Source organism: Papilio polytes, unplaced genomic scaffold, assembly GCF_000836215.1.
Source record: "Papilio polytes unplaced genomic scaffold, Ppol_1.0 DF824102.1, whole genome shotgun sequence".
Lineage (NCBI taxonomy): Eukaryota > Metazoa > Arthropoda > Insecta > Lepidoptera > Papilionidae > Papilio > Papilio polytes.
Genome location: NW_013525102.1, coordinates 233,002 through 260,775, shown reverse-complemented (window position 1 = coordinate 260,775; position 27,774 = coordinate 233,002). Strand labels below are relative to the sequence as shown.

General features: G+C 38.5%; 2 protein-coding genes across 3 annotated transcripts in view; one reads left to right on the top strand and one right to left on the bottom strand.

Annotated features, from left to right (window-relative positions):
- Positions 1–418, bottom strand: part of LOC106099785 (elongation factor Ts, mitochondrial) — a 2,418-nt gene extending 2,000 nt beyond the window's left edge. For both annotated transcript variants that reach the window (XM_013278445.1, XM_013278446.1), the window contains exon 1: positions 294–418. The gene's annotated coding sequence lies outside the window, so the exon portion shown is untranslated. The remainder of the gene's footprint in view (positions 1–293) is intronic.
- LOC106099784 (dynein heavy chain 7, axonemal) lies at positions 81–27,774 on the top strand. Its single transcript, XM_013278441.1, has 74 exons — positions 81–272; positions 607–832; positions 1,040–1,244; positions 1,493–1,628; positions 1,745–1,911; positions 2,113–2,266; positions 2,463–2,612; positions 2,683–2,874; positions 3,030–3,158; positions 3,266–3,513; positions 3,718–3,939; positions 4,106–4,187; positions 4,254–4,378; positions 4,823–5,000; positions 5,086–5,207; positions 5,295–5,579; positions 5,651–5,773; positions 5,883–6,036; positions 6,184–6,410; positions 6,520–6,664; positions 6,742–6,870; positions 6,999–7,161; positions 7,308–7,423; positions 7,534–7,690; positions 7,790–7,926; positions 8,063–8,293; positions 8,362–8,527; positions 8,657–8,802; positions 8,920–9,045; positions 9,215–9,337; positions 9,537–9,697; positions 10,066–10,237; positions 10,613–10,795; positions 10,993–11,124; positions 11,197–11,310; positions 11,377–11,484; positions 11,578–11,775; positions 11,858–11,981; positions 12,058–12,233; positions 12,419–12,570; positions 12,807–12,954; positions 13,036–13,248; positions 13,331–13,503; positions 14,070–14,211; positions 14,280–14,393; positions 14,510–14,620; positions 14,716–14,904; positions 14,994–15,223; positions 15,369–15,594; positions 16,092–16,274; positions 16,888–17,113; positions 17,201–17,346; positions 17,470–17,665; positions 17,781–17,851; positions 17,930–18,087; positions 18,168–18,321; positions 18,479–18,612; positions 18,755–19,028; positions 19,193–19,334; positions 19,512–19,690; positions 20,090–20,253; positions 21,036–21,177; positions 21,336–21,402; positions 21,492–21,637; positions 21,713–21,865; positions 21,949–22,078; positions 22,267–22,508; positions 22,787–22,943; positions 23,259–23,425; positions 25,118–25,355; positions 25,674–25,825; positions 26,294–26,431; positions 26,848–26,991; positions 27,390–27,774. The coding sequence occupies exons 2-74, from the start codon at positions 613–615 to the stop codon at positions 27,594–27,596; spliced, it is 11,934 nt and encodes a 3,977-aa protein (XP_013133895.1). The 5' UTR covers positions 81–272; positions 607–612; the 3' UTR covers positions 27,597–27,774.

The following is a 27,774-nucleotide window of genomic DNA, read 5'->3' as shown; positions in this document are numbered from 1 at the left end:
TTATTAGAACACCATTTAAAAATAAAAAAGAAGAAATAATTTATTGGTTGCCAACAGTTTTTTGAACACATTGATAAGTCACCATGGATACATCAACAATTAATTACATGTATAATTCACTACATTTACTTAGCGTGAGAGTAGCTTTAATAATACTAATAATAATTTTCTTTATGTTTTTTATGTAGAAATATATTTACGATATAATTTCATAACATATAGCACGTAATAAGTTAAGGTCATCGTATTTATTTCACTGCCTTATAAAACTGGTAAGTTTAAATAATACCTACTTTGGTTAGCTCCTTGTAAAGGGTTTATGTTTAATTAATGTTAAAAATATATTTCTAATGAATATAGTAGTTTAAAATACTAAAGAAAGGTTAAAACTTGAGTTTTTTAACTGTCAAACGTCAAACAAAAGTCTGTCGATTATGACATATGAGATTGCGTTTAAAAACTATAAATGACGATTTAAACTGCGACTTTATACAAAGAAGTAAAAAATAAGGAAAAAGTGTCCCTTGCATTGCATTATATATTACTAAAATTAAGATACAATTTAAAGATAGTAGGATCAACCATTTACCTTGTAATTTTTTACAGTTCACAATGCAAAGTCGAAAACAAAAACGTACTAAGGAACTACCCAAAGCATCATCATCTGAAATCAAGCTACCTAAAATACCCAAAGCAACAATGCCTGAAGATTTCAAAATTAGAACACGTCCCCTTTTTTCACTACCAGAAGAAATTCTTAAATTACCTCCACCACCTAAAACATCTAAAGCTCGAACTAAAGGAGCATCGGGGCCTCGAAAAAGATCCAGTGGTAATTATATTTCTGTAAGGAAGTTATAAGAAACGCTGCGAATCCTTTGAAGTCTTTGTATCCATCATTATCATCATCTTTGTTGATCATCAAATTTGAAATTGAATATCATCAACATTTTAAACTGGCATTTTGCAAAGACTTGTAAAGAATCTTTTGTAATGTTTACTGGAAGTTACTAAAGAAACTTTTTTTTTTGTAATTCAGTTATGCAAAGCTTTACAGCGATGAGGAAGGCCAGAGAGGAGTTCCGTGCTAAACTAATGAAGCTCATTTGTCAGTCCGCCCCCGGGGAGGACAGCGACGCCATTCCTTCCGGGGACGAGAAGAATATGCTCCGTTACTATTACTATATACGATACGGTATAGACACAATTCACGTTGCTCCATTGGATAATAAAATAATATTACGGTAAACATTTTAGAAATCCTACTGAAATTCTAAAAATCTTATAAAATCTCCAATTATGTAGCTAGTATGAAATTTGTAGCACCAATGGCGTATAGGTTTAGGGCACGACCTACCGTTCATGTGGTCAAGGGTTCAAAGTTTTTTTTATAAGAATATTGCTATTATTGAATCAAAAAGAATTAAACCCATTGCTACAAGTCATACTTTGAAGCTCGGACACAGAATACAAAGTTCGATTCTGTTTACAGCGTGCACACCCTTATACCTTTAAAACTAAAAAAGTGGAAGGAGACTTTATTTACCAGTACTGACGAAATGAGAGAAGATTTCATGATGAGTATGAAGAAAGCAATCGTTGATTTTGTACTGAAAGATCCGAGCACGGTAAATACGTAATATCTCAGCTTCGTTTAACAAAAATGAGTAGCTTCAATGCTTTCTATCGGTGCTAAATCTTTAAACTGTTTTATGTTATTATTATAATTAAATTAAAATTAAAGGAAGAATCGTTGCAAGAAGAAGAAACGCCGTTAATGCAAGAATTAGCTAAGAAAGATGACGCCTGGAGAAATAGGTACATCTTAGCACAAAAGTATAATACGAGAAATCTGCACACTGTGAATCCATGCATAGCACAAGTCCTACAAATATGGTGGAAACAGTTCAAGTAAGTAAAGTAGTGATCAAAGTTTGAACGGAACTTGGTTAACTAAGCATGACTTAATGAATTAAAGAAGATCGGAAAGAGAAATATCTTTTCTCCTAATCGTGAAAACACAACACTCAAAACCTAATGTAAAAAAGTCTAGTTTTATGATAAATCGTTGAAGCTATGTTAATAGTATTAGTATTGTTTCTATAATTCCAGTGACCTTCGACTGATCAGCATGAAGGATATAATGATGACGCACGAGGCGTACGAGCTGCAGGACTTCAGCTTCGTGTGTAAGCGGCACATTGACGCGGCGGGCAACGTGCTGACGCTGCAGTGGATTCCCACCGTGCAGGCTGTCTTCCTTCAGGTTGGATTACTTTTATAGACACGTTTGCTAAAAAAAACAAACAAAAAAACATTAGCTTAGTTGCGTGTTTGGTATTTTTTGCTCAATATCTTTGCTTGTTCATCAACAACTCAAGGTGTTCCCTAATTGACTATACGAGGCTGTTGAAAACTGGTTAGATTTACTAGATGTCAATTGTTTTACAATTTGTTTGTAGGGAAGCAAGAAGAAACAGATACCGGATGTGAAGCAAGCGGCGAGGGTGAAGCGGTTTTACAACTGTCTCGCCTCCATTATGACCTTCAATTTGCAGACGTTGTGTTTGAAATCAATGAAAGAGTACACTGAATACATTATGGACGTTGGGGTAATATATTATTTTTGTAACTCCAGTTGTCTATTAGTTCGTGGTATAATAAACTGTTGCATTGTTTCAGGGAATGAACCAAGGTTTCATAATTAATCTGTCTTTTCAAAACGATGCAATCGGTTTCGAGCCATCATTTAAACAGTTTCGTGAACAGCTGTGCCTTTTGTATGACTTCTTGATAGACGCCTGTCGACAGACGCCGCGCTTGGAGACTATTTTGTACCAGGATTTCGATGTTACCTCGCGTTCAACGCTGAAAGTAATAATGAATTTTATAAAACATACATTTTTTACGATGTTTCGTAAACCTCTTATAGCAATTTCTTTAAGGAGCTGTAAATAACTGTTATGACTTAGCCAGTCTTTATTACTTTTTAACATTGTTGTAATGCATTAACATAATTCTAATTACAGCCAATGATAGACAGTGAGTTAGTTGAGAAGTACAAAAAGAGTATTGCCGATTTAATTGACGAGCAGCGGATCGGACCCGAGCTGAGGATTCAAGACTTTGATAATTACGTTTGTCTACTTAATGGGGAGGTAATTTACATGCCAATTTTCGATTGAGTCTACATAATGACGATAGGCTCATCAACTATCACACATGCCTTTTTTCAATCCTCTTCATATAATCTATTACTCTACAGTCACTGGATGAGGTCGAAGCTTTTATCAACGCTGACCCGGAGAAGACATTCGAGGAGTTCTGCGAGGAGTCCATCAAGTACGTGGAGCTGGCTCGAGAGATACCGTCCAAGCTGGAGGGCACCATCGTTATTGGCATGTTCATGATGCAGCGCGGAGACCTCATCAGCTCGCTGCGCAGCTCCGCCACCAGGCTCGCCAACATGGTGCTGAGGAAGATGACTGATGATTACCAGATCATGGTCAAAAAGTACGTAATGTTAGATTGAATGCCGGACTGCCGAATGGCATTTGGCGAAATTTTATATTTTTGTATTAAAATTAAGCTACTTATAAATAAGTAAAATAAAAAAAAAGTAACAAGTTCAAATCAAATTGCTCTTCACATGAAATAGAAATACGAGTAAAGTAATGAAAAAGTAAACACATCTTAGTAGAGTTTCTTTCCATTTAGCATCTATGACGAATACTCCCACATCGCGACCACTCTGCTGACTCCGCCGCCAGACACGGCCGCGCTGATGGACCTCATCGCGTACTATAAAAAGGTGGAGGAGACGGTGCTCGACGAGATGGAGGACAAGCTACGCAATGTCATGAAATACATCATCTTCCTCGGAGACTACACGTCATTTACACCGCTAGAGATCAAGGCCAACAACCAGACATTTCACTGGTAATCATGAACTCAATATTATGGAAATGAGAAATTATTACTCAGATACCTTGTCCATTAAATAACATAATGAAATGTTAATCTTTAACCTGATAGTCACAGGAACTTTAGGTTGATTTTTAAATTCTTTAGAAAAGTGTTTAATCTTATTTTTACGAAAATCTAGGTACGCTCGTATGCCTGGTGTTATAGAAGAGAGCAAAGCAATATGCGATCAAAAGAAGATTGAGTATCAGGACCTCTTAAAGGTAGGTTTTGATTTTTAAAAATAACTTACAGTATTCAGACCGTAATGTGAATATAATATTCGTCAGGTTCGGATCGCCAAATTTATCGAAGATCTGGATATGTATGAACTGCAGTGTAATGAGGTGCAGTACTGGGGAGATATCAATGAACTGCCCAAGTATGTGTCGCGCGCGCACCGTCTTGATGAAAAGTGAGTCTTTTTAATTTCTAGTTTATTCAGTTGTTTTATTTACAGAATTATAAGAATGGACTATATTTTTTTTTATTTATTTGGGTAAAAAAACAACAGGACAAGAAAAAAAATTATACAGTACAATTCAGAAGTTTTGAGTAGATTTGCCACACCTTTACCACGTAGTAAATAACTAATATTTGAGAATTATTTTCTTCAGTGAATTTGTCTGTAATATAAAATACATTTAATAGATTTGTTTAACTATGCTTTTGTGGAATATCGTGGAAAGTATCAATGGTTTTCAATTAAATTTTGTGTTCGTATTCGGAGAAAGATTTTTCAAACCGAATCAGAATTCTGATTACTTTTCATAAATTATGTTTTATGAAATGAACATTTATTTTAATAAATAAAATATGAAAAATACTTAAATCCATTATCCGTTTACTTTTTTTTCAGGTTGTCTAATGCACTGATTAAAATAGATCAATTTAATGAAGAGGAAACTTCCTTCGGCTGGGAATTGTCGCAATACCCAAAGAGAAAAGCTGTCTACGATCGATTGGTTCCTTTCAAGAAATTATTTGACGCAGGATACGATTTTCTTCAAAAATATTCTAATTGGATGCAATCCAAGGTATTTATAATTTAATAATTTTCTTACGTTTCATTTTATTTATTGAATTACATGTTTTATGATGTTTAAACTTATTTTTATTCAGGTGGGTAGTTTCGATCCTGAAGAAATAGAAGGCGATGTCAGTTACTATTACAAAATTGTATACAAACTTGAAAAATCTTTCCAAGATGTTCCCGATACTCATCAACTAGCTGTCTCCGTTAGGTAGTTTTAATTTGAAATACTTTAGTATTAAATTTTGTGTAATTTACTTGTTAGGAATTTAATAAACTAATATCGTTTCACTTTTAGGGAGAAAATGGACGACTTCAAAACGCATATGCCAATTATTCAAACTTTAGGAAATCCTGGTATGAAATTACGACATTGGGAGAAAGTGTCTGAAATCGTTGGGTTCCCTATTGTAGTGGACGAGGAGCTATCGTTAGAAAAAGTTATTGATTTCAACTTAGACGATTACATTGAGAAGTTCGAAGGAATCTCTGAAGCAGCAACTAAAGAAAATAATCTCGAAAAAGCTTTGGACAAGATGATGAAAGAATGGGCGGATCTTAAATTTGAAATTTTGTCTTACAAGTCTGTACATTATCATATTCTATTGTTCCTATGAATTGGAGTCAATTATTAAATTTTTTTTTTTGTTTCAGAGATACTGGTACATACATTTTGTCAAGTGTTGATGAAATACAGCTGTTACTCGACGATCATATTGTGAAAACGCAAACTATGAAGAATTCTCCATACATAAAGCCATTCGAAGATACTATACAGTTAGTGAAACAAATTATATACACTAATTAATGTTATCGATTAACTATGTGAGGTTTAAAGTGTAACATGCTATTAAATTAGGTGTTAATTTTTTTTTTATCCGAACAGTGATTGGGAAGGGAAGCTAATACTACTGCAGGAAATACTTGACGAATGGCTGAAAGTGCAAGCGACGTGGATGTATCTGGAGCCAATCTTCTCCTCGCCCGATATCCAACAGCAAATACCTGAGGAAGGACGACGGTTCAGCGCTGTTGATAAGGTTTGCACTTCACCCATGTTTTTAAAGAATATTAGAAGTAAAAATACTTACTAAAATATTTATAAGCTGACGGTAAGCCAAAGAAGATTTATAAAAATTAGTAGATGATCTACTAATTTTTACAAATCATTGCATTCACTGCTGCAGATGTGGCGAGAAATAATGAAAGCCGCAGCTACAGAGCCTCGAGTCCTCGACGTGATCACGATAGAGAAGATGTTGGATAGATTGAAGAAGTCTAATAATCTACTGGAGATGGTACAGAGAGGTCTGAACGCATATCTCGAGAAGAAACGCTTGTATTTCCCAAGATTCTTCTTCTTGTCCAACGACGAATTACTTGAAATTTTATCCGAAACGAAGGATCCAATGCGGTTAGTTTTATTTTACAATGTTTGTAACAAGCAAAGTCTAATGTTGGAGTTTTAAATTATTGTTCTTTTGGTGTTAATATGTTTTTTATATGTGCTTTTGCGTCTTTAGAGTGCAACCTCATTTGAAGAAGTGTTTCGAGGGCATCGCGAGGCTTACGTTCACGGACGAGATGGTGGTGACACACATGAGGTCTTCAGAAGGGGAGATCGTGCTGCTCACGATGACCATAAACACCGTAGCCGCTAGAGGACAAGTGCGTACACGGTTTGGTTAAAGATTTTTGTAAACGACGCTATTATACTTTAATACCAATTTGTTTAATACATACAGGTAGAAAAATGGCTTTTGGAGCTGGAGGTGTCAATGAAGTCGTCAGTGCATCACGTCGTGCACACCTCTTATGACGACTACTCGCAGCGGCCGCGAGAAGACTGGGTGCTTGTATGGCCAGGCCAAACGGTAATATTCCATTTTGTCTATTTAAAACATATTTTTACAACTACGTAAAGACAACTTTTTCAATCTCTCTTGTTATAGACTAGTTAAATCTAAAAAAAAGATAATGAACGGGTTTGTTTGGATTTAAGGTGCAATGCATAGCAATGACGTACTGGACGTCCGAGGTGACGGAAGCGATTCACATAAGTATTCGCGCCATGCGAGCCTACTGGGACAAGTGTAACTACCAGATTTCGAAGATTGTCGACCTGGTGCGCGGCGAATTAAGCTTGCAGAACAGGATCACTCTAGGTTAACACTAATTTATTACATAGAAACATTGCGGCATTTCATTAAGATACCTTATTAATCTTCTTATCATATAACTTAACAATTTCTAAACTTTTTAACATGTTGGCACTTTATTGGTGTATTGGCTATGGTATATTTAACCTTAGGTGCTTTGGTTGTACTGGACGTGCATGCTCGGGATGTTCTGATGCTGCTCATTGAGTTCAAGGTGCAACTAGACAACGACTTCAATTGGCTGTCGCAAATACGATACTATTGGGAGGTAACATTCTAAAATAACACTTCTAATCAATGAACATGTAAAAAGGGATAGTTCATAAATAATCGGCTCATTTCAAGTTAAACTGCTACTTATTTTCTTTATTTTTCTAGGAGCAAGAGGAGAAGGGCTACCAGATAGTGACGCGGATGATCAACTCGCAGCTCATGTACGGCTACGAGTACCTCGGCAACACAGGCAGGCTGGTGGTCACACCGCTCACCGACCGCTGCTTCAGGACACTCTTTGGAGCATTGCATCTTAACTTAGGCATGTTAATGTCATACCTTGTACATGTAATAACGTACTTCAATAAACCTTTAAATGTATACTACTAGTTGCTTAATGTCATGTAATTTTTTTAAAAAGGTGGAGCTCCTGAAGGTCCGGCTGGTACTGGTAAAACAGAGACCACGAAAGACTTGGCCAAAGCTGTCGCAAAACAATGCGTAGTATTTAACTGTTCCGATGGCCTTGACTATATTGCTCTCGGAAAATTCTTCAAGGTAAGATTGCTAAGGAATTTGAAAGAAAGTAACCGTTGATATTACATTTTATTGTAAAGAACAGGACATAACCTAAAATACCGAGGTTTTTATCAACACTTAACACAAGCCGATACAAATTTGGGTACTATACTAGGGTCTGGCGTCTTGCGGCGCGTGGTCTTGCTTCGACGAGTTCAACCGCATCGATTTGGAGGTGTTGTCGGTGGTGGCGCAGCAGATTCTGTCTATTCAGCGCGGCATCAACTCGGGCGCCACTGAGCTGCTGTTCGAGGGCACGCTGTTGCAGCTAGACAAGTCTTGTGCAGTCTTCATCACCATGAATCCTGGCTACGCTGGAAGATCAGAGCTGCCAGATAATTTAAAGGTAGGAACCACTACATTGGTTTAAGTACTGTTAACACTAGAAATTTATTAACGTTTTGATTTTGACAGGCATTGTTCCGTTCTGTGGCGATGATGGTGCCAGATTACGTACTAATCTCCGAGATCGAGTTGTACGCGTTTGGCTACCTCAACGCCAAGCCGCTTGCAGTCAAAATCGTCGCCACCTACAAGTTGTGCTCTGAGCAACTATCTTCTCAGAGTCATTACGATTACGGTAGGTACATTTCCCTTAAGGATCGCTTAGTCTTCTCGAGTTGACTCTCTGTCTTCCAGTTTTTGGTACAAGTCTTCGTTTATTAACTGTCTGTTACGTGCAAAAGTTAATAATTATAATTTGTTCAAGGTATGCGCGCGGTGAAGTCAGTGCTGCGCGCGGCGGGGGCGCTGAAGCTGCGGTACCCGGACGAGGATGAGGACGTGATCCTGCTGCGCTCCATCAAGGATGTCAACTTGCCTAAGTTCCTCGAACACGATGTACCGCTCTTTATGGTTGGTGACATATTTTATCGCACCATAACATCGGTAAAAAAAATAATTGTGAACAATTAAAAATTATTTAGAAATATACATAGGATTATGAATTAGTATTTATGCTTGTATCAACAGGGCATCATTGGAGATTTATTCCCTGGGCTGCCGCTGCCTCTTGCCGGTCTCCCGCATCTAGTGGCTTGTCTTAAGGATGTTTGTGTAAATATCAACTTGGTGGCAAATGACTTCTTTGTGGAAAAGGTAAGATGTTATTTGTATTTTTTAACTTATGGTTTTATAACTTTATAATCATCTTTATTTTTAGCTTAGTTATTATATTTCGATACTCAAACTTCCCAAAAAGTACAATTAGAATTCGTTGTTTTTCGTGTCATGAGTACAAAGTTGTTAATTTTCAATATGTTTGCAGGTTCTTCAGTTGTACGAGATGATTCTAGTACGTCACGGTCTCATGCTTGTCGGGCTTCCATTTGCGGGTAAAACTAAGTGCTACCACGCTCTAGGGGGTGCGTTGGCTATGGTTTCCGAAAAGGTACTTATACAAGAAATTTTGGTTTAAGAAATGAAATATTGCACATTAAAAAATGCACTTTCACTTTATAAAGAAACGTAGTAACCGATTTAGAAGTATTTGTAATAAACATTTCAACTTTTTTCTTTTAAAAATTAGGTAGTTTGTATTAGTTTGGTGTAAGTACTAATAATTCTAGCGATTTATCCTTGTAATGTAGGGTCTGATGGCAGAGAACGCTGTAGAATGGACGGTGATCAATCCCAAGTCTATAACAATGGGGCAGCTGTACGGACAGTTCGACCCTGTCTCACACGAGTGGTCTGATGGTATTTTAGCCGTCAGTTACAGGGCATTCGCCGTGTCGCCTAATGATAATAGGTATTTCATCTTTTGTTGCGATAAATAATATGTTTTTTTTTATATTTTTATACTGATTTACATGATGTAAATATTTGTTGTGATTATTATGAATGCACGCACCTTTGACTAAACTATCGCACATCTGTTTAGTCACGCTATAATTCCTGTGAGTGTATATGGAGGTGCGTACACTACTCGATTTTTAGTTGTGCAACTAAATAGTTGAATTGGCTGCAAAACAATCGACAATCGTAGACAGTTGTGCAATAGTTTAGTAAAAGGGCGCCCGCTCTAAAATTACGTAATGATACCAGCGTATCATTAGGACCGTAAATAAATACAATCTTTGTTTTATTACTAAAACTTGAATGATTTTCTAATTACAGAAAGTGGCTGGTATTCGACGGGCCGGTGGACGCGATATGGATAGAGAACTTGAACACGGTGCTGGATGACAACAAGAAGCTGTGTCTGATGAGCGGAGAGATTATCCAGCTCGCGCCCACAACCAACCTCATATTCGAGCCAATGGATCTTGAAGCAGCCTCACCTGCTACTGTAAATACGTTTTGCTATCCAAATTCCAATAATTGTTACTTAATGCTGCTTTAGTTCAAGTCTTTTCAGAATTGAACTTCTTAACTTGTTTGCTTTGTCTTCGAAATAGTTTTCATATTTTTTAAATTATGCCCATAGGCTACACATATGTAAACTGTGGTAGCCTATGTGTTCTTCCAGACTATCTTCTACATCTTTACCAAATTTCATCGAAATCCGGTCAGTCGTTTAGTCTGCAAACACTATCAAACATCCATCCATCCAAACTTTCGCCTTATAATATTAGTATGATTATCTGTCACTGTGAAATTAGTTTCAGTAGTAAATTAAAGTAGATAATTACTTGAAAAATAGTATGTCGAAATAACTGTCAAGGTATCACGTTGTGGAATGATCTACATGGAGCCGAAAGGCCTGGGCTGGAAGTGCCTCATGGAGTCGTGGCTGAACACGCTCCCGCCGACTCTGCACAGCGTCAACAGAAACCTCATAAGGAACCTCTTCAACCGCTTCATGTCCCCGCTCTTGTGGCTTGTCGAATATTCTGGACAAGTTAAGGTTTGTTTTACCTTGATTATTTGCTAAACATATGGAGGTTTTATTATCATTGCTAATTTGTTACATATTGTCGTAGTACGGACATTCATAAAATTCATTTTCCGAACAGATTGAGCTGATATCGATGTTTTGACTATAAAATACGATTTCGTTATCAGGAACTCTATTACCATTCGCTTCTTAATCTTTGTTTTTAGCAAATGTACATCACATCACGTTCTAATCTGGTCAAGTCTTGTATGAATCTTTTTGATACATTTATGGACGATTTCTACGACGAGAAGTATGTAGAACAGCTATCGGATCTTGATGTTAGAGCTCAGTTGGAGGTTAGTATAATTTATGTTGGTTGATTTTTATATGCGGTGATAAACTTTTAATTAATGAATTTATTTTTAAAGGGGGTTTTCTTCTTTTCTTGTATTTGGTCTATTGGTGCAACTTTGGAAGGTAACGGCAGACCAAAGTTTGATATGCTATTCCGAGGCTTGTTAGACAAGGAATTCCCAGAAAAGGTTTGTTGTAAAATAGAAATAAATATACAAAAGGTATCAAATTTATACCTTCGTTGAATATTGCAGGTTATTCAAGCGTTGCAAATACCTAAAGATATTCCGAAGCCTGAGAAACATTACATATTCACCATACCAAAAGATGGACTTGTGTACGATTATCGGTTTATTAAAGAGGTAAAAATTTAATGTATTAAATGTAAAACAATATCTAAAAGTCAATGTGTTTTAAGTCACAACGTTTTATTGCTATTTTTGTCTATAATTAAGGGTAAAGGCAAATGGAAGCCGTTCCAAGACGACGTGGTCGCAGCGCCGCCGATCAGTCGTGACACGCCGCCCAACCAGATACTGGTGACGACGCTGGACAGCGTGCGATACCTCGCCCTCTTCAAACTCTTCGTCACACACCACAAGCCGGTCATGATGGTCGGCCCCACCGGCACTGGCAAATCTTCTTACATTATTGTAACAATAACTTAAAATAATTATGAAGTTGTGGAGCTCTAAACATTTGCTATAAAGTTTTGTGTTATATGATTTTTTCTAGGATTACCTCGTAAAAAGAGTCGATACGAAAGTATACAAAGCCCTCATCATGGCATTTTCTGCACAAACCAACTGCAATCAAACACAAGATATTATAATGGGAAAATTAGATAAAAGAAGAAAAGGTAGTGTGCTATGAATTTCGTGATTAACACCGGTAACAGCCTTAAATGTAATCATAACTTTGTGGTTCGCATTCAGGTGTGTACGGGCCACCAATCGGTTGCTACAGCGTGGTGTTCGTGGACGACGTGAGCATGCCGCAGGCGGAGACGTACGGCGCGCAGCCGCCCATAGAGGTGCTCCGCCAGGGCATCGACCTCGGCCTCTGGTACAACCGCAAGACCAACGACGCCATGCATCTCATTGATGTCCAGGTAAGATGGAGAGAAATAAATCTCCTAATGTGATAGTAGTGATAGTCCCTATTTTATAGGGACTATTTCAGGGTTTCTTTTCATGTACAGTTTCTGCAAAGTTTAGCATTTATATATACTTAACTATATTTAATTGTTGTTAGCCTATGTATGTTGTAGTTGGAAACATTATTGTGTGTTTCCAGTTCATGTGCGCGATGGGCAAACCAACCGCCGGCGCGAAGGTAATCACGCCTCGCTTCACGCGCCATTTCTCCTTCCTCTGCATCGACGAGTTCGAAGATGACACGTTGCAGGTCATCTTCAGCAGGATCATGCTTTGGCATCTTGATACAAGGTGCAAAAAATACTCTTAGCTTAGATTGTAATAATTTTACGAGTATGGTCCGGCTGGGAATCAATAGACTCAACTCAGATTTATTTTTTATATTGTCTTTACTATGCTAAATTGATAAATACTATTATACATATTATGAAACCGAAATTTAGATATTTTAACTTTATTGCCACTTGTATATAAATAGTATACCGTGGATGTGAAGTTTTCTTTTAAGATATAATTCTAAATTTCAGAGGATTTTCAAAAGATTTTGATCCGTGCATTGATGAATTAGTCGCCGGTACGTTAGAAGTGTACAAGCAATGCCGACTGAACCTGTTGCCTACGCCATCCAAGTCTCATTACACCTTTAACTTGAGAGACTTCTCGAAGGTTATCTTGGTAAGTTAATCTTTAACAGCGGCAATACCACAACATAGTCTTTATATTTCATAACTTTTAACGACAACATTTTTATCCTAGGGCGTGCTTCTATCAGTCCCCGAAGTGACTCCAGATCTGCAATCGATTAAGCGACTGTGGGTGCACGAATGTTTGCGCGTATTCTCCGACCGGCTGATCGAAGACGCAGACCGCCAGTGGCTGGTCACCTGCCTGCGCTCCGCCACCGCACTGCACCTTAATGACGACTTCGACAGGCTACTCTCGAGGCTGCTAGAAGGAGATAACAAAACTGTAATCACAACTCCTGAATTTTTCGAAATGCTGCAATGCTACAAAATTACATTAAACGAATGTGTACTTATATCTGTTTCAGATTACTGATCAAGACTTACGAAAGTTGATTTACTGTGATTTTGCAAATCCTAAAGTTGATACACGCTTCTATATGGAAACTACAAACATGGAGCATTTGAATTCGACTGTTGATGCTTTTCTAGTTGAATTTAATAACATGTCTAAGAAGCCAATGAATCTTGTATTGTTTCGGTAAGCTATTGTATTATTTAGTAACTCAAGCAATACAACAGAACATTACAAGATCGATTTTGAGAATGTTTTCTGTTACACTTAATGCAATTAAATCAAACAGTATATCGAAAAGTGTTGTTGCTCGTTAAAGTAGAAATTAATATTTCTACGCACATGTAAGTTTGAGTTCTTAAAACTCACAACATAATAAAATTCGCTCCAATTCACTTTTACCTTGTACGAATCGACTGTCACAATAATATCACTTCTTAATTATCTCAGGCCACTGAGCTGTTGGGTTCTCGATCGTAATTGGAGTAGACGTGATCCCGAACAGAATTCGCTCCATTGAACTGGAGTGGAAAAGATTAAACGTTTCTTTACAATGGTTTAATGAATCTGATATTGATATGTATATTATAAATGTTATTTCATTATTTCTTTGAATGTAAATAAAACTACTGATTAGTTTAATTGTTGATTTTATTTGTTGATGACTCAAAATCAGTCACTGGAATGGATGGATAAGAATGGTCGAAACAGTCTCAAGTAATGATCATTAAATGATTGGCATCTTATTATAGGTTTGCGATCGAGCACGTGTCTCGTATCTGCCGCGTGCTGACGCAGCCGCGCTCGCACGCGCTGCTGGTGGGGCTCGGCGGCTCCGGCCGGCAGTCCCTCACCCGCCTCGCCGCACACATTAATGAGTATGATCTCTTTCAGGTAAGTCACTTTTAGGTTATAATTTCAATTATAATGATTGGTTTGTTACAATATTGCTTTTGGTATAGGTGGAAATGAGTCGTACTTATGGTAAGAACGAATGGCGTGAAGATTTGAAGACATTGTTGAAGAAGTCTAGCACGCCAGAGTTACACATGGTGTTCCTGTTTATTGAATCACAGGTAAATTTGTACACTTGAATTTGTTTGTGGGTAAAAAGATCATACTGTTAATTATTAAGGAAAATATATATCACCTTTTAATACTAGGTATAAATTTTATATTTGTTTTTAATTAGATCAAAGAAGAAGGTTTTCTTGAGGATGTTAATAATATGCTTAACTCTGGAGAAGTGCCCAATATCTTCGTAGCCGATGAGAAAGCTGAACTTTGTGAAAAAATGAGAGTTGTAAGTATAATTGTTCATTTTTTCACTTTACCATAGTACCATTTAGATGAATTACATTGAAGAACATAAGTATTTAGATATGAAATGTTTTCCAGATCGATCGTCAACGCGACAAGTCGCTGCAAACTGACGGCAGTCCAACGGCGCTGTATGCGTACTTCGTGTCGATTGTGCGTGACCAGCTGCACATCGTGCTGGCGATGTCGCCCGCCGGCACTGCGCTGCGCACGCGCATCAGAAAGTTCCCCTCCCTCGTCAACTGCTGCACCATCGACTGGTTCCAGGTCATCTTACGCTCGAATTGGTCACGTACTATTTATCAGTAAAACACTATGACACATTGAAATCGTGATATTTGACAATAAAACTATAGGAGTGGCCTCCGGATGCGCTGCTGGCCGTTGCAAAACGTTTCCTGAAAGATATCGAGCTGACAGAGCTGGAGCGGGAGACGGCCATCAAGCTGTGCCAGATGTTCCACACGGACACGCAGGAGCTGACGCGCCAGTTCCTGTTGCGCCTCAAGAGATACAATTACGTCACTCCCACTGCATACCTCGAGCTGATTAACATGTTCAAATCATTGCTAGATAAAAAACGGAAGTGAGTGCTTCATTTGGTACTTTCATAGTTACATTTTATCCAAACATGTTTTCACCAAACGTTCGTTAAGATAGTGTTAATAAATTTCAGGAGTGTCTTCGGTTTACTTTGTATAAATTCAAATGTTTTACGATTATGTTGTTAGGGAGCTGCTATCAAATGAGAAACGTTACATCACCGGACTTGATCAACTTGCGATCGCGGCCAAGTCCGTGGCTGCACTGCAAGAGGCGCTGGAGATTCTGCAGCCGAAGCTCGCCGCCGGCGCTGCTGCTGTGGCTGAGACCACCGCCAAAGTAGAGAAGGAAAAAGAAGGTGTAGCTCTGGTGGAAGCCGAAGTCTTGGTCGATCAGGCTGCTGCTGAGGAACAGGTGCTTTTAGCAGTTTTTAAATCTGGATTTGATTTAAATCATGTCTGGACATGCGCGTATAAATTTAAGGGTTATACAAAACCAAAATTTATCAGGTCTAAGACTATTAGCGAAACGTAAACATTCCATTCCATTGTTGGCATTCCATTCATAATTAGAAATGGATATAGTAACTCTATGAAGACCTTCACTTGGTATTTAAATCTTACTAATATTATTATAAATGCTAAAGTTTAGATGTATGTATGGATGGATGTTTGTCGGGAGTTTGTAGCCTAAAGGCGGATTTTGATAAAATTTGACATTGATGTATAGTATAGTCTGGAAGAACACATAGACTACATAGTTTTTTTGATTCCACGGGGACGGAGTAGTGGGCGAAAGCTAGTCATTGATGTGTAAAAATTACGGACGCATGTCCAGTACCACTGTGTACTATGCTCAATGTTACTCTTTTCTTAAAATTTCATGGATTTATTTGTCTACGATCACACCAGGCTAAAGAAGCGCAAGGTATAAAAGATGAGTGCGACGCAGACCTGGCCGAAGCGATGCCCATACTGAACGCGGCGCTGGCGGCGCTCGACACACTCACTCCACAAGATATCACATTCATTAAGACTATGAAGAGTCCGCCGAGAGGAATTAAACTTGTGATGGAAGCAATCTGTATATTAAAGGTATTTAAAACTGTCTACAGTACATAGGTAAATATAATGACATAGATTTGTTAAGTATATTGTTAGATTGAAATGTAATAATCAATGTTGGAGATATCCATAATACCTTCCATAGAAATACTTAAAAACGTTGTTAGATTAAAAGACCTAAAACCATTCATATAAAAAGAAATGGTTAGTTAGACTTATTTGCTTATAATCGACAGTACAAAAAAAGAAAAAAAACATCTATAGATACATAGTAGAATTTAATATCATGTATTCTTCCGTTAATCGACTATACATATTCAGTGCTGTAAAATGTGCTTATTATTGACATATTAGGTAAATCTGTAGATAACGCTTTATATATTTACATTTGCTTGATTCCAATGCTTCACCAAAAGGATGATCCGGTAAGTATAAAAAACGTGTTCCATATTCTACTAAAGAAGTAGGGATTTATTAGTTTCTATAACAACTTATTTTTTATTAGATTCTGTGATTCTGTCTACAAAATAAATCGAACTTTTACTACAAAGCAGTTTATTAAAACTTTCAGTGAAACGGACTTTTATTCTAAAATTTGTAATATTAGTATAGAAAAACTTAAAGTAAGTTGTAAATATTACAGGAAGTGAAACCGGATAAAATCCCAAATCCATCAGGTGTTGGAACAGTAGAGGACTATTGGGGACCGTCGAAGAAGTTGTTGAATGACATCAAATTTCTGGAATCGCTGCAGAACTATGACAAAGATAATATTCCCCCGCCCGTTATGAAGAAACTTATGGCGACTGTGATGCAAGACGATGGGTTCGTTCCGGAGAAGATTAAGACTGTGTCCGTAGCGGCCGAAGGTATGTGAAAGGATTGTTTAAGACATTTTTAAAATTTCCTTGTTAGTTACCAAACCTGTACGAATAATGTCGCATGTATTTCATTAGGTATGTGTAAGTGGGTGATTGCAATGACGAAGTATGACAAAGTGGCCAAGATCGTGGCGCCGAAGAAGCAACGTTTGGCCGCGGCTCAGGCGGTCTACGACAAGGCTATGGCCGCCCTAGCGATCAAACAGGCGCAGCTTAAAGAGGTAACTAAGACAAAGCTTTGAAATTAGCAGTTTCCTACGAATTATAGACTAAAAAATTGAAATACACAATTAGAGATTATCTCTAGAGGTTTATTGGTGATCTTAATTAAGATTTAATAATAGGTACAATTGAAACTTGGAAAACTTGAAGCTATGTTAGCAGAACAAAGTCGACAACAGAAAGTGTTGGACGATGAAGTGATGGACTGCAGTAATAAATTGAAGCGCGCCGAAATGTTGATCTCCGGCCTGGGCGGGGAGAAGACGAGATGGACTCAGATAGCGAAATCGTTAAGAGATACCTACAACTCACTTACTGGTACCATTCATATTCTTATTTGAAAAAAATCTCTGAATTTAATGACGCAAAAGAATTTTAGTCTTAAGGCTTTTCATGCTGTTCCTCACAATCGCACTTAATTTGTTTGTATTAGGTGATATATTGATTGCGGCCGGAGTTATCGCTTATCTTGGGCCATTTACAGCTGCGTTTAGAAATTCGCAGGTACGAATTACTAATTTTTAATCATACTAATATCATAGATGCGAAAATTTAGATGGATGGATGTTTGTACGTGTTCAGGTGATAGCGTGGGCGAAGGCGTGCGACGAGTGCGGCATCGTGTGCACGCTGCAGTACAGCGTGGCGCGCGTGCTCGGCGAGCCCGTCACCATCCAGCAGTGGAACATTGACGGCCTGCCCGACGACGACTTTAGCTGCGAGAGCGCCATCATTATTATGTTTGTATTTTGTTAAAAAAAGAACAGCGATCAGTGACTATTAAACTTTCGTGTTTCTGTAATTGTACATTTTCATACAGGACCGCTCGTCGTTGGCCTCTCATGATCGACCCACAAGGACAAGCTAATAGATGGATCAAGAATATGGAAAAGCCAAACAACTTGTGTGTTGTTAGAATGACTCAAGCTGATCTCAGCCGCGTCTTAGAAAACGCTGTACAATTTGGCCAACCGGTAATTAAGTTTTGTTTTAAATTGTATGTGAACATGTACCAGGTAAAATGTACGCGTGTATGTGTTCTTATATCATGGAGAGTGCATATGCATTCAGAGTTAGAAAGTGGTTCAAGATCATAGACAGACGTACTCAGATGACACATTCTATGTGTAGGTGTTGCTGGAGAACGTGCTGGAAGAGCTGGACCCAATGTTGGAGCCGCTGCTGCAGCAGCAGACGTTCCGGCAGGGCGGCGCGCTCTGCATCAAGATTGGGGACTCTATCGTTGAATACAGCAAGGACTTTAAGTTAGTGATATTACAGGAAACTATGTAATAAAAAAATGTTGAATGATTCGACCACTTATTAAGAACACTTTTAAGAGATTGATATTACCTTTCAGTAAAAAGATATTTATACATTTGAATTAAAAATTATATATTTTTTTAGATTATACATCAGCACTAAACTGGCCAATCCGCATTACTTGCCGGAAGTAGGAGTTCGTGTGACGCTTGTGAACTTTATGCTCGCCAAGGACGGCCTGCAGGCGCAGCTGCTGGCCCGCGTCGTGGCCAGGGAGAGGCCCGACCTGCAGCAAGCCAAGTCCGACCTCACCACCCAAGGAGCGGAACATAGGCGACTTCTACAGGAGATAGAGAAGAAGATTCTCACCGTACTCTCTACTTCTGAACATTTGTTAGAAGATGAAGAAGCTGTGCAGGTAAGGTTAAAAGACTTTGCAGACAATTTTGAATTTGATTTCGCGTGAGTCTATAGACTTAAAACTAGAACTAATCACAGCGAATTTTTTAAAATGATAACGGCTCTTTTGCCAAGACTAAAGATTCCTGCCATACATGTCCATCATAAAACATATTTGTGTAGATTCTGAACTCAGCCAAAGACATGTCGAATGAAATCAAAGAAAAGCAGGAAGTGGCTATGATCACGGAGAAAGCTATCGACGCTGCAAGAAATGACTACGTGCCCATTGCCGTACACTCAACAAACTTGTTCTTCCTAATCGGTAACCATTTGCACCGTTATCAGAGAAAATACAGAAAATTTAGTAGTGCTATTTAGTTTAAAAATGAGCACAAATTGTATTTTTTATACTAACTTGACGAAATGAACAAAGATCTTTAATATCTTTGGTTACAGGTAGATTTTTTAGTACAGTTTATAATATAATGTTTTCTTTTAGCTTCATTAGCCAACATCGATCCCATGTACCAGTACTCGCTGGGCTGGTTTGAAGGCCTGTTCACCGCCGCCATTGACAACACGGACAAAGTCGACGATATTCAGGAACGATTGGCGATATTGCGTGCATACTTTACTTACTCTCTTTACAACAATATTTGTAGAAGTCTGTTTGAAAAGGTATGGTATGGTATTTTGAGGGGAAATTCAAGATTATAAACATATAGGCATTTATTTAAACTAAGTGCAATAATCTGTACCCAAACTACGTCTAGTTTTTGTGTTGTTAAATTAGTTAATGAGTAACAAAAAAATCTTAAACATTATAAACGCAAAAGTTTAGAAGGATGGATGGATGTTTGTTAGAATTTGTAGCTTAAACTGCTGAACGGATCTCCATGAAGTTTGGTATAGATGTAGAGAATAGTCTGGAAGAACTCATAGGCTACTCACTTTTGTTCTGTTTTTTCTAATTCTACACCGACGGAGTCATAGGCGAAAACCATTCAATCAATAATATGAAAGAATGAAATCACTGTAAATCTGCGACGCATTTTTAGAAAATGTCATATTCTGTAGGACAAAACAGTATTTTCTCTGCTACTGACTATGACGATAATGGTGGCGGAGGGCCGGCTGCGGCAGGGCGACGTGCTGTTCCTGCTGGGCGGCGCGCAGCCGCGCCACGTGCCGCCCAACCCGGTGCAGTTCCTCAGCCCGCAGGCGTGGGCGGAGCTAAACGGGTCACTTCTCTCTTTATGATACGCATTGCTCTGCTACGAGCTACGGAGCTACGGCTTCCGACGCACAAAGTTGCTTGATAGTGCTACCAAAGTAAAGATAACTTCTCTGAAGCATATGAAGTGTAGCCCAATATGGCTTTTACATACATATTACATCACGTTGAGACACACATTACATGAAATGTAGTACACAAAGAGAAATTGAATCTTAAACATTTTATTTGTTAGATAATACAGAGTTTGTAGCCTAACAGACTGAAAGAATCTCGATGAAATTTGACATGGATGTAGAGCTTAGCCTGGAAGAACGCATAGGCTACTTTTAGTCCCAGAAACGGTTCCCGTGGGATACGTTAATTTTGTTTTTTCATACTTACTCGATAAGTCTGCAATGGTTCAATATGTCTTATTGGAATTTGACACAGATATTTCACACGTACACATATAGGCTATTTATCTTTTGTTGTTTTCAAATTCCACACGGACGGAGTTAAGGGCGAAAGCTAGTTTATTCATTTATATAGAACATAGTACACGCAACCTAATAAGATCTGTTAGAATACAGGCGAATATAGTTACGGTACCTCATTGGGGGATTTCTTGTTTCTTTGTTTATTTTATTATCTAATTTTTTCATTTAAATAAAAATCTATGGTATATAATAACAGTTTTAGTATCTCGAACTATAAAAAACATTTCTCGCCACTATGCAATTACCATATTAAATACAACGAAAATGTTTATGACGATAGAATACCACCAATGTGATGTTAAATTTTTAGATTGAGTGAATTCGATAAATTCAAGAACATAGTGACGCACTTCACGAGCAACATTCCGAAGTGGGAAGCTTACTGCGACACCCGCGACCCTCACAACCAGCCGCTGCCGGACCACTGGAACACCGATCTTGACAGTTTTGAGGTACCATTGTTTTAATAACTAATACGAGAGACAAAGGGATGTATTAAAATATGCATTGTACAGTTTATACCTTCTTTTATCTTCTCTCCATTGTTTAAAAAGCGTTTAGACATTTTTTTATTTCATTTGTTTCAAGCCGACCTTCTGTTTCGTTCTAGAAATTAATGGTCCTACGCTGCATGCGAATGGACATGATGGTACCTGGTGTGCAAAATTTTGTTGAAGGTATTTTCTTAATAAAGTATAAAATAATTTGTTTAAGTACTGCTGCTAATATGTTAAGGTGAAGAGTAATGGAAGTTGTATGTGTGCAGGGCAACTGGGCAAGCAGTTCATAGAGCCGCCGCTGTTCGACCTCGCCTCCTCGTACTCCGACTCTCATTGCTGCATCCCGCTGCTGTTCGTGCTGACGCCCGGCTCCGACCCCATGGGCACACTCCTCAAGTTTGCCGACGATCAGGTATCATAAAACGTGTTAATCGCATGCACATTTAAATCTTGATGGACAATGAATATAAATGATGTACGTTGTCAGGGTTTCGGTTCATCTCGCCTGTTCTCGCTGTCGCTGGGACAAGGCCAGGGCCCAATCGCGGTGAAGCTGATCGACGAGGGCGTGCGCAGCGGCACCTGGGTCGTGCTGCAGAACTGCCATCTTGCTAAAAGCTGGATGCCGATGTTGGAAAAGGTAAGTACTATACTGACACAATAATCCAATAAATTATGGAAAATATTTAACATAACTATACTGTAATGTCCCATGTTCTTTAGATTTGCGAAGGCTTAACACCGGACACGACACACCCAGACTTCCGTCTGTGGCTGACCTCGTATCCGGCGGATCACTTCCCTGTCTATGTGCTGCAGAATGGTGTCAAGATGACTAACGAGCCACCTCAAGGTATTAAATTATATTTAAAATAAAATAACACAAAAATAAATTGTAAAAGTTACTATTCATTGATCAATTTTGATGTAATATGAATTTAATTACTTTCTGAATATAATTAAAATGACAAACGTTATATCTAACCAAATTAAAAATAGCAAGACTAAGTTAGCGTATAATGTAACCCGTTTTGTTGTGAGGTCTGCGCGCGAACATCGCCCGCTCGTACCAGAGCGACCCGATCAACGACGCGGAGTGGTTCGAGGGCAACAAGCAGTCGGAGGTGTTCAAGAAGCTGCTGTTCGCGCTGTGCTTCTTCCACGCGGTGATCCAGGAGCGGCGGCAGTTCGGCCCGCTCGGCTGGAACATCCGCTACGAGTTCAACGAGACCGACCTCAAGATCAGCGTCACGCAGCTCTACATGTTCCTCAACGAGTATGATGTCAGTGACACTCTTTTATACCAAACATTGCGGGAATTTGTTAATTGTTTATAGAACCATTAATGGATTAATATGGTAGTTTTTGCCATTGTTGTGACTATATATTGTATATAATACATGTTCAATACCTTAGTATTACTATGGCGCGATAGTAAGCCACCATGAGTTGCAAATTTAAATTTAAATTGTTTGTAAAACGTTTGGATAGCCATATCTTTGAATATTTATTTCATTGTTAGTGCGTGCCCAGTGTTACTTTTTTCTTTTATTTGCGAAAGGATATTCAATTCGTGGCGCTGCGCTACCTCACCGGCGAGTGCAACTACGGCGGCCGCGTCACCGACGACTGGGACCGCCGCTGCCTCAACACCATTCTCTTCAAGTTCTACAATCCTCTGGCTGTCGATCAAAATAAATACCCACTGGATCCCACCGGTAATTTTTTGCAATGAAGTTAAGTTAACTTATAAGATATAGCAAAGTTCTTATTAATGTCTAGCCTTAAATGACTAATCTCACTACTAAAATAATTCACGTTAGTTTGTAGTCCAAGTTTGTGTCTTGCTGCATTATAATTATTATTTACGAGCTGTTCCCGTACGGCTTTATCCGCATACAATTGTGAAAACACTACTTTGTTGTTTCCATTTGTGAAATTTTCAATTGCAAATATCAAATGCAAAAATGATAACGTAGGCCTTTACTAATTAGTAATGACTTATTTTGATAACATTTCTGTTTGTACTGAAGGCGTGTACTACATCCCGACGCTGAAGGAGCACGCGGACTTCATCGCGTTCGCGCGGTCGCTGCCGGCCGCCACGCCGCCCTCCGTCTTCGGCTTCCATTCCAACGCCGACATCACCAAGCACTTCCGCGAGGCCGAGGAGCTGCTCGACACAGCCATACTCACACAGGTCTGTATTCAGATGTAAGAACTTCCAGTTGGTAAAGAACTAGAGATCATATCCTTCGGATTTAAAGGAGAATCCGGATTATTATTTTAAATTTAGATGGATGAATGTTTCTTAGAGTAGTCGCCTAAACGGCTAACTAATCTCGGTGAATTTTGTCATAGATGTACATGATAGACTTTCAGTCAACACATAGGCTACCAACTATTTTTTAAACTCCCTTTGGCTGACAAAAAAACATGATATTGTCTAAAGTCAGTCGAAATGCGCTAGTTAGTAGGGAGAAATTAAATTCTAGTTTAGAAATGTTAGAAATTAAATGTGAAATGGTGTGCATACCCTGTAAGACGTGGGTCTGAAATCTTTGGAATTCCGCTCGCGGCGGAGAGCGTGAATTTTCTTGTAGTAAAGTGCGCAGATGTGCCGCTCACTGCTCTCGGAACTCTCGTATTCCAGCTTTTAAACATTTGCCGTCTGCCGCGTCTACGCTCTGAACTTCAAGCATCTCATGAATTTCGTTTAAGAGAGAAAATGCTCCTTACATTCTCGTTTAATGTTTTACCACGAACCAGACATTATTTAGCTGCGTAAGGCGGGCGCACACCTTTGACTAAACTATCGCACACTGTTTGCGATTGTCGATTGTTTCGCAGCCCATTCAACTGTTTAGTTACACATCTAAATATCGAATAGTTTGCGAACTTCCAAATAAGGTCATAGGAATCAAACGGAGACTAAATAGTTGTGCGATGGTTTAGTCAAAGATGTGTGCGCGCTCTTAATTTAAATTTTGTTCGCAGACAAGGGAATACCCTTGTCAGACAAATATGTTTTGACATATTTGATTTTAAAACAAATATGTTTTGACTGTTAAAACAGACAGCTGTAATTCATCTCTTTTATTCGTCATTATTGCTATTAGGGGAATTAATCTCTCGAGCCACGATAAATAAACAAGAGTTTCGGCTTCACATGACTATCGTACAAAATGGTTTGACACTATGACATTGGCATACAATTTTTCTCCTAGAAGTAAGTTACTATAAATTTTGACAATCTATTTTATTGATATTATTTTGTTTTCTTCGTCGCTGCCGTCGACACCGAATAGGATCGCATGGTGAGGTTTTTTACCTTTAAATGTTATGAAGATCATCGTATTTTTTTCTAATGTTTCCATATTTTTCATGTGCAAAGGATCTCCTGAAAAAACATCTTGTGAGTAAATAACTATTACACTGGCAACTTTTATCGTCAGCTTTATGCAGAAGTTTGCAAAATGTTTGTTTTTTGATGTCTTGTGTTTTTGCTTTGATTACTTTCGTTTTGTTTGTTGCCAAAAATTAACAAGCGTTCAATATGTTTTGCAGTTTACTTTTAGCGCGAAAATGTTTCTCAACTTTGTGTGTCTGTCTACCTCGATAAAGCTGTTATAACAATATATGGCTGCCGATAAAAATGCTCACAATAAAATTATAACAAAGATCTAATTTTAGAGGGATCAACTTCTCTTGTTTTCATTACACTATCACATTTTGTAATCTAAAAATTATAAAGGTCATATCTATACTTTATATTTATTCAATGTCATATCTTTATTTAATTGCACTTAACGGAGATTGTGTTTTATGCCTGCTTCAATTGCTTGTTAACAACCTCTGCAGCTGCATATTCTACAAACTTGTAATACCATAGGACACGATGTCAGCGGGCGGTGCGGGCGAGACGCCGGAGCAACAGGCGATGGCGATAGCCGAGGACGTGCTGGCGCGCCTTCCCGACTCCATACTGACGGGCCCCTCGCACGAGGGCAACGTTAAGCCCGCCGACATGACGCCCATGTCTATAGTCGTGATACAAGAGGCGGCGAGATACGAGCGACTTGTGCAAGTCGTTAGGAGCAGTTCGAGAGCCGTAATAGGAGCTATACAAGGTATTGGAAATAGACATTGTCTTCTTGCCGACTAATATCGACAGATTTACTATGTCTTCTTCTCAATGGTTATTACACAATAAGATTCAACAATGATCATTAATCATAATCAGCTTTTTACTGCCTACTGCTGGATATAGGCCTGCTGGCAATCATTAATATATACGAATTAAAAGTAAAGTACAAATGTAATCATTTGAAATAACTTTTCACTACACTTGAAAATAGGTTATTTGACATTCTCCGAGTTTGTTTAGAACACGCCACCTATGATAAATTGTCAGATAAGAGCAGGTTCTAGACAGAATGTGTAACCAGGTGTAAGCGTGTTGAACGACATAACGGAGGAGGTGTTGACGAGCATGGTGCGCGGCCGCATCCCCGCGCTCTGGGCCGGCAAGAGCTACCCCTCGCTGAAGCCGCTCGGCGCGTACTTCAACGACCTGCTCGAGAGGCTCGCCTTTCTACAGGTTACTAGTTTTATTTCCCTATCTATAAATAGGTTTTTAATATCACAATACGATAACAGGACGTCATGAAATTAGCAAAAGTGTGCTTTGATATTTTAAGTCTTAAATACGGCTCCTAATGTAAAGGAAATATTTGATCCCACTACAGTAATGTCGCAATTTTCTAAACAGTTTTTGAATTATACTGGAGTACAAAAAAATAGCCTCACATGTAATGAAAGTGTCGACGTAAAGCGAACACTTTGAACACTAAAATGTACAATGAGGCATTCAAGCAGTTCATTGTTGTGGACAATGACGCGGCGATGGACGATTTCAACGTGTCGCATATAATTCCTATCATTTGTTGTGTTTGGATTTGTAACTCGCATTCGAATATTTTTGGCAAACAAAACATCGTTGTAGTTTCATTGTATAGTTTTCCCGGTATCTAGTGTTGATTTAATATTTATTATTTTATGTCATCAGCACTGGCACCAGTACGGGCCGCCGGTTGTGTTCTGGTTGTCGGGCTTCTACTTCCCGCAGGCGTTCCTCACAGCGGCGCAGCAGAGCTACGCCAGGAAGTACAAGATACCCATCGATCAGCTAGACTTTCATTTTGAAGTAACGAGTCTTTAATAAACACTTTATCTTAACTAATATTATAACAGAAAGGTATGATTTGTATTTTTGTATGTATTAAAATAATTCAAAAACTACTGGACCGAATTTAAAATTTCTTTTACCGTTAGAAAGGTATTATTTTTTATTTTCACGCTAACGAAGACGCGAGCAACAGCTAGATAATTTTGTTTTACTTTTACGTAGACTATTATTTAAACTGCAATATGAGCAGATTGTCCATAATTAGAAAAAAACAAATAATAATAAAATTTTCTAACATCAAAAAAATGAATAGAGGTTCCTTGTTGTTTCCTGTTAATCTTATTTTTCAACTGGAAACTGCTTAGTAGGTACAGAGTTTGTAAGTGATGAAATCTAGGAAAGTATGATAGGAAAAGATGTGGTGTGTGGGGCAGGTGCAGCGCAGGTTCGAGCTGGAGCAGCCGCCGGAGGAGGGCGTGTACATCCGCGGCCTCTTCATGGAGGGCGCGCGCTGGAACAACGACAAGTACTGCGTCGATGAATCTCTTTCCAAGGTGCTCTATGACGTCTTCCCGCCCGTGAGTATAGATTTAGATTTTTGACACAAAAATTAATTTTGGAAAATGTTTTAAATATGATTTGATTCAAAGACTCATAGATTTCTATTGCTACTATAATCTTCTCATCTTGTAAATACAGGACGTGTTTTTAATGGTATTTAGTCAATGTTTATCGTTCTAACATTATAAATGAAAAAGTTTAGATCGATGGATGGATGTTTGTTAGAGGTTGTAGACTAAACGGCTCAACGGATCTGAAAGACATTTAGCACAGACCATAGTCTGGAAGAACACATAGGCTACCTACTTTCGTTTTTTTTAATTTCACGCGAATGGTTTCTCTGGCAAAAGCTAGTGGTGTTTAAATTAAAGTACACATTGTCGGAATAGTAGTAGTAGTCTTCTGTATTTCCTAGGTGTGGTTGATACCGCTGAAGCGCGAGGACATACCGAAGGACGTGTTCTACAACTGCCCGCTGTACAAGACGGGCGACCGGCGCGGCGTGCTCTCCACCACCGGACACTCCACCAACTACATCCTCTTCATGCGCCTGCCCACGGGAGAGGACCCCAGCCACTGGATCATGCGCGGCGTGGCGCTCCTCACACAGCTGCCTTTCTAAAGCATTGCCAACTGATGTGGTGTTGGACTTTAAGCTAATGGTAACCAATTAGAAGAAATTTTGTTTTTTACTCTGTAAGTTTTTAAGCTATTCTATAAACTGTTAGTTTTTATTCCATAGATTAGTATTAGATATGTTAAATATTTAAAATAACAAAGTAATTTTTAATTTCAGTAAT

Bases quoted from the DNA above. Each gene is read 5' to 3' on its own strand.
- LOC106099784 (XM_013278441.1), top strand. From the start codon at position 613: ATGCAAAGTCGAAAACAAAAACGTACTAAGGAACTACCCAAAGCATCA. The intron at 11,311-11,376 runs GTTTGTTGTAAA...TGAATATTGCAG, and splicing joins ACAAGGAATTCCCAGAAAAG to GTTATTCAAGCGTTGCAAAT. The intron at 14,621-14,715 runs GTAAGTATAATT...AATGTTTTCCAG, and splicing joins TTTGTGAAAAAATGAGAGTT to ATCGATCGTCAACGCGACAA.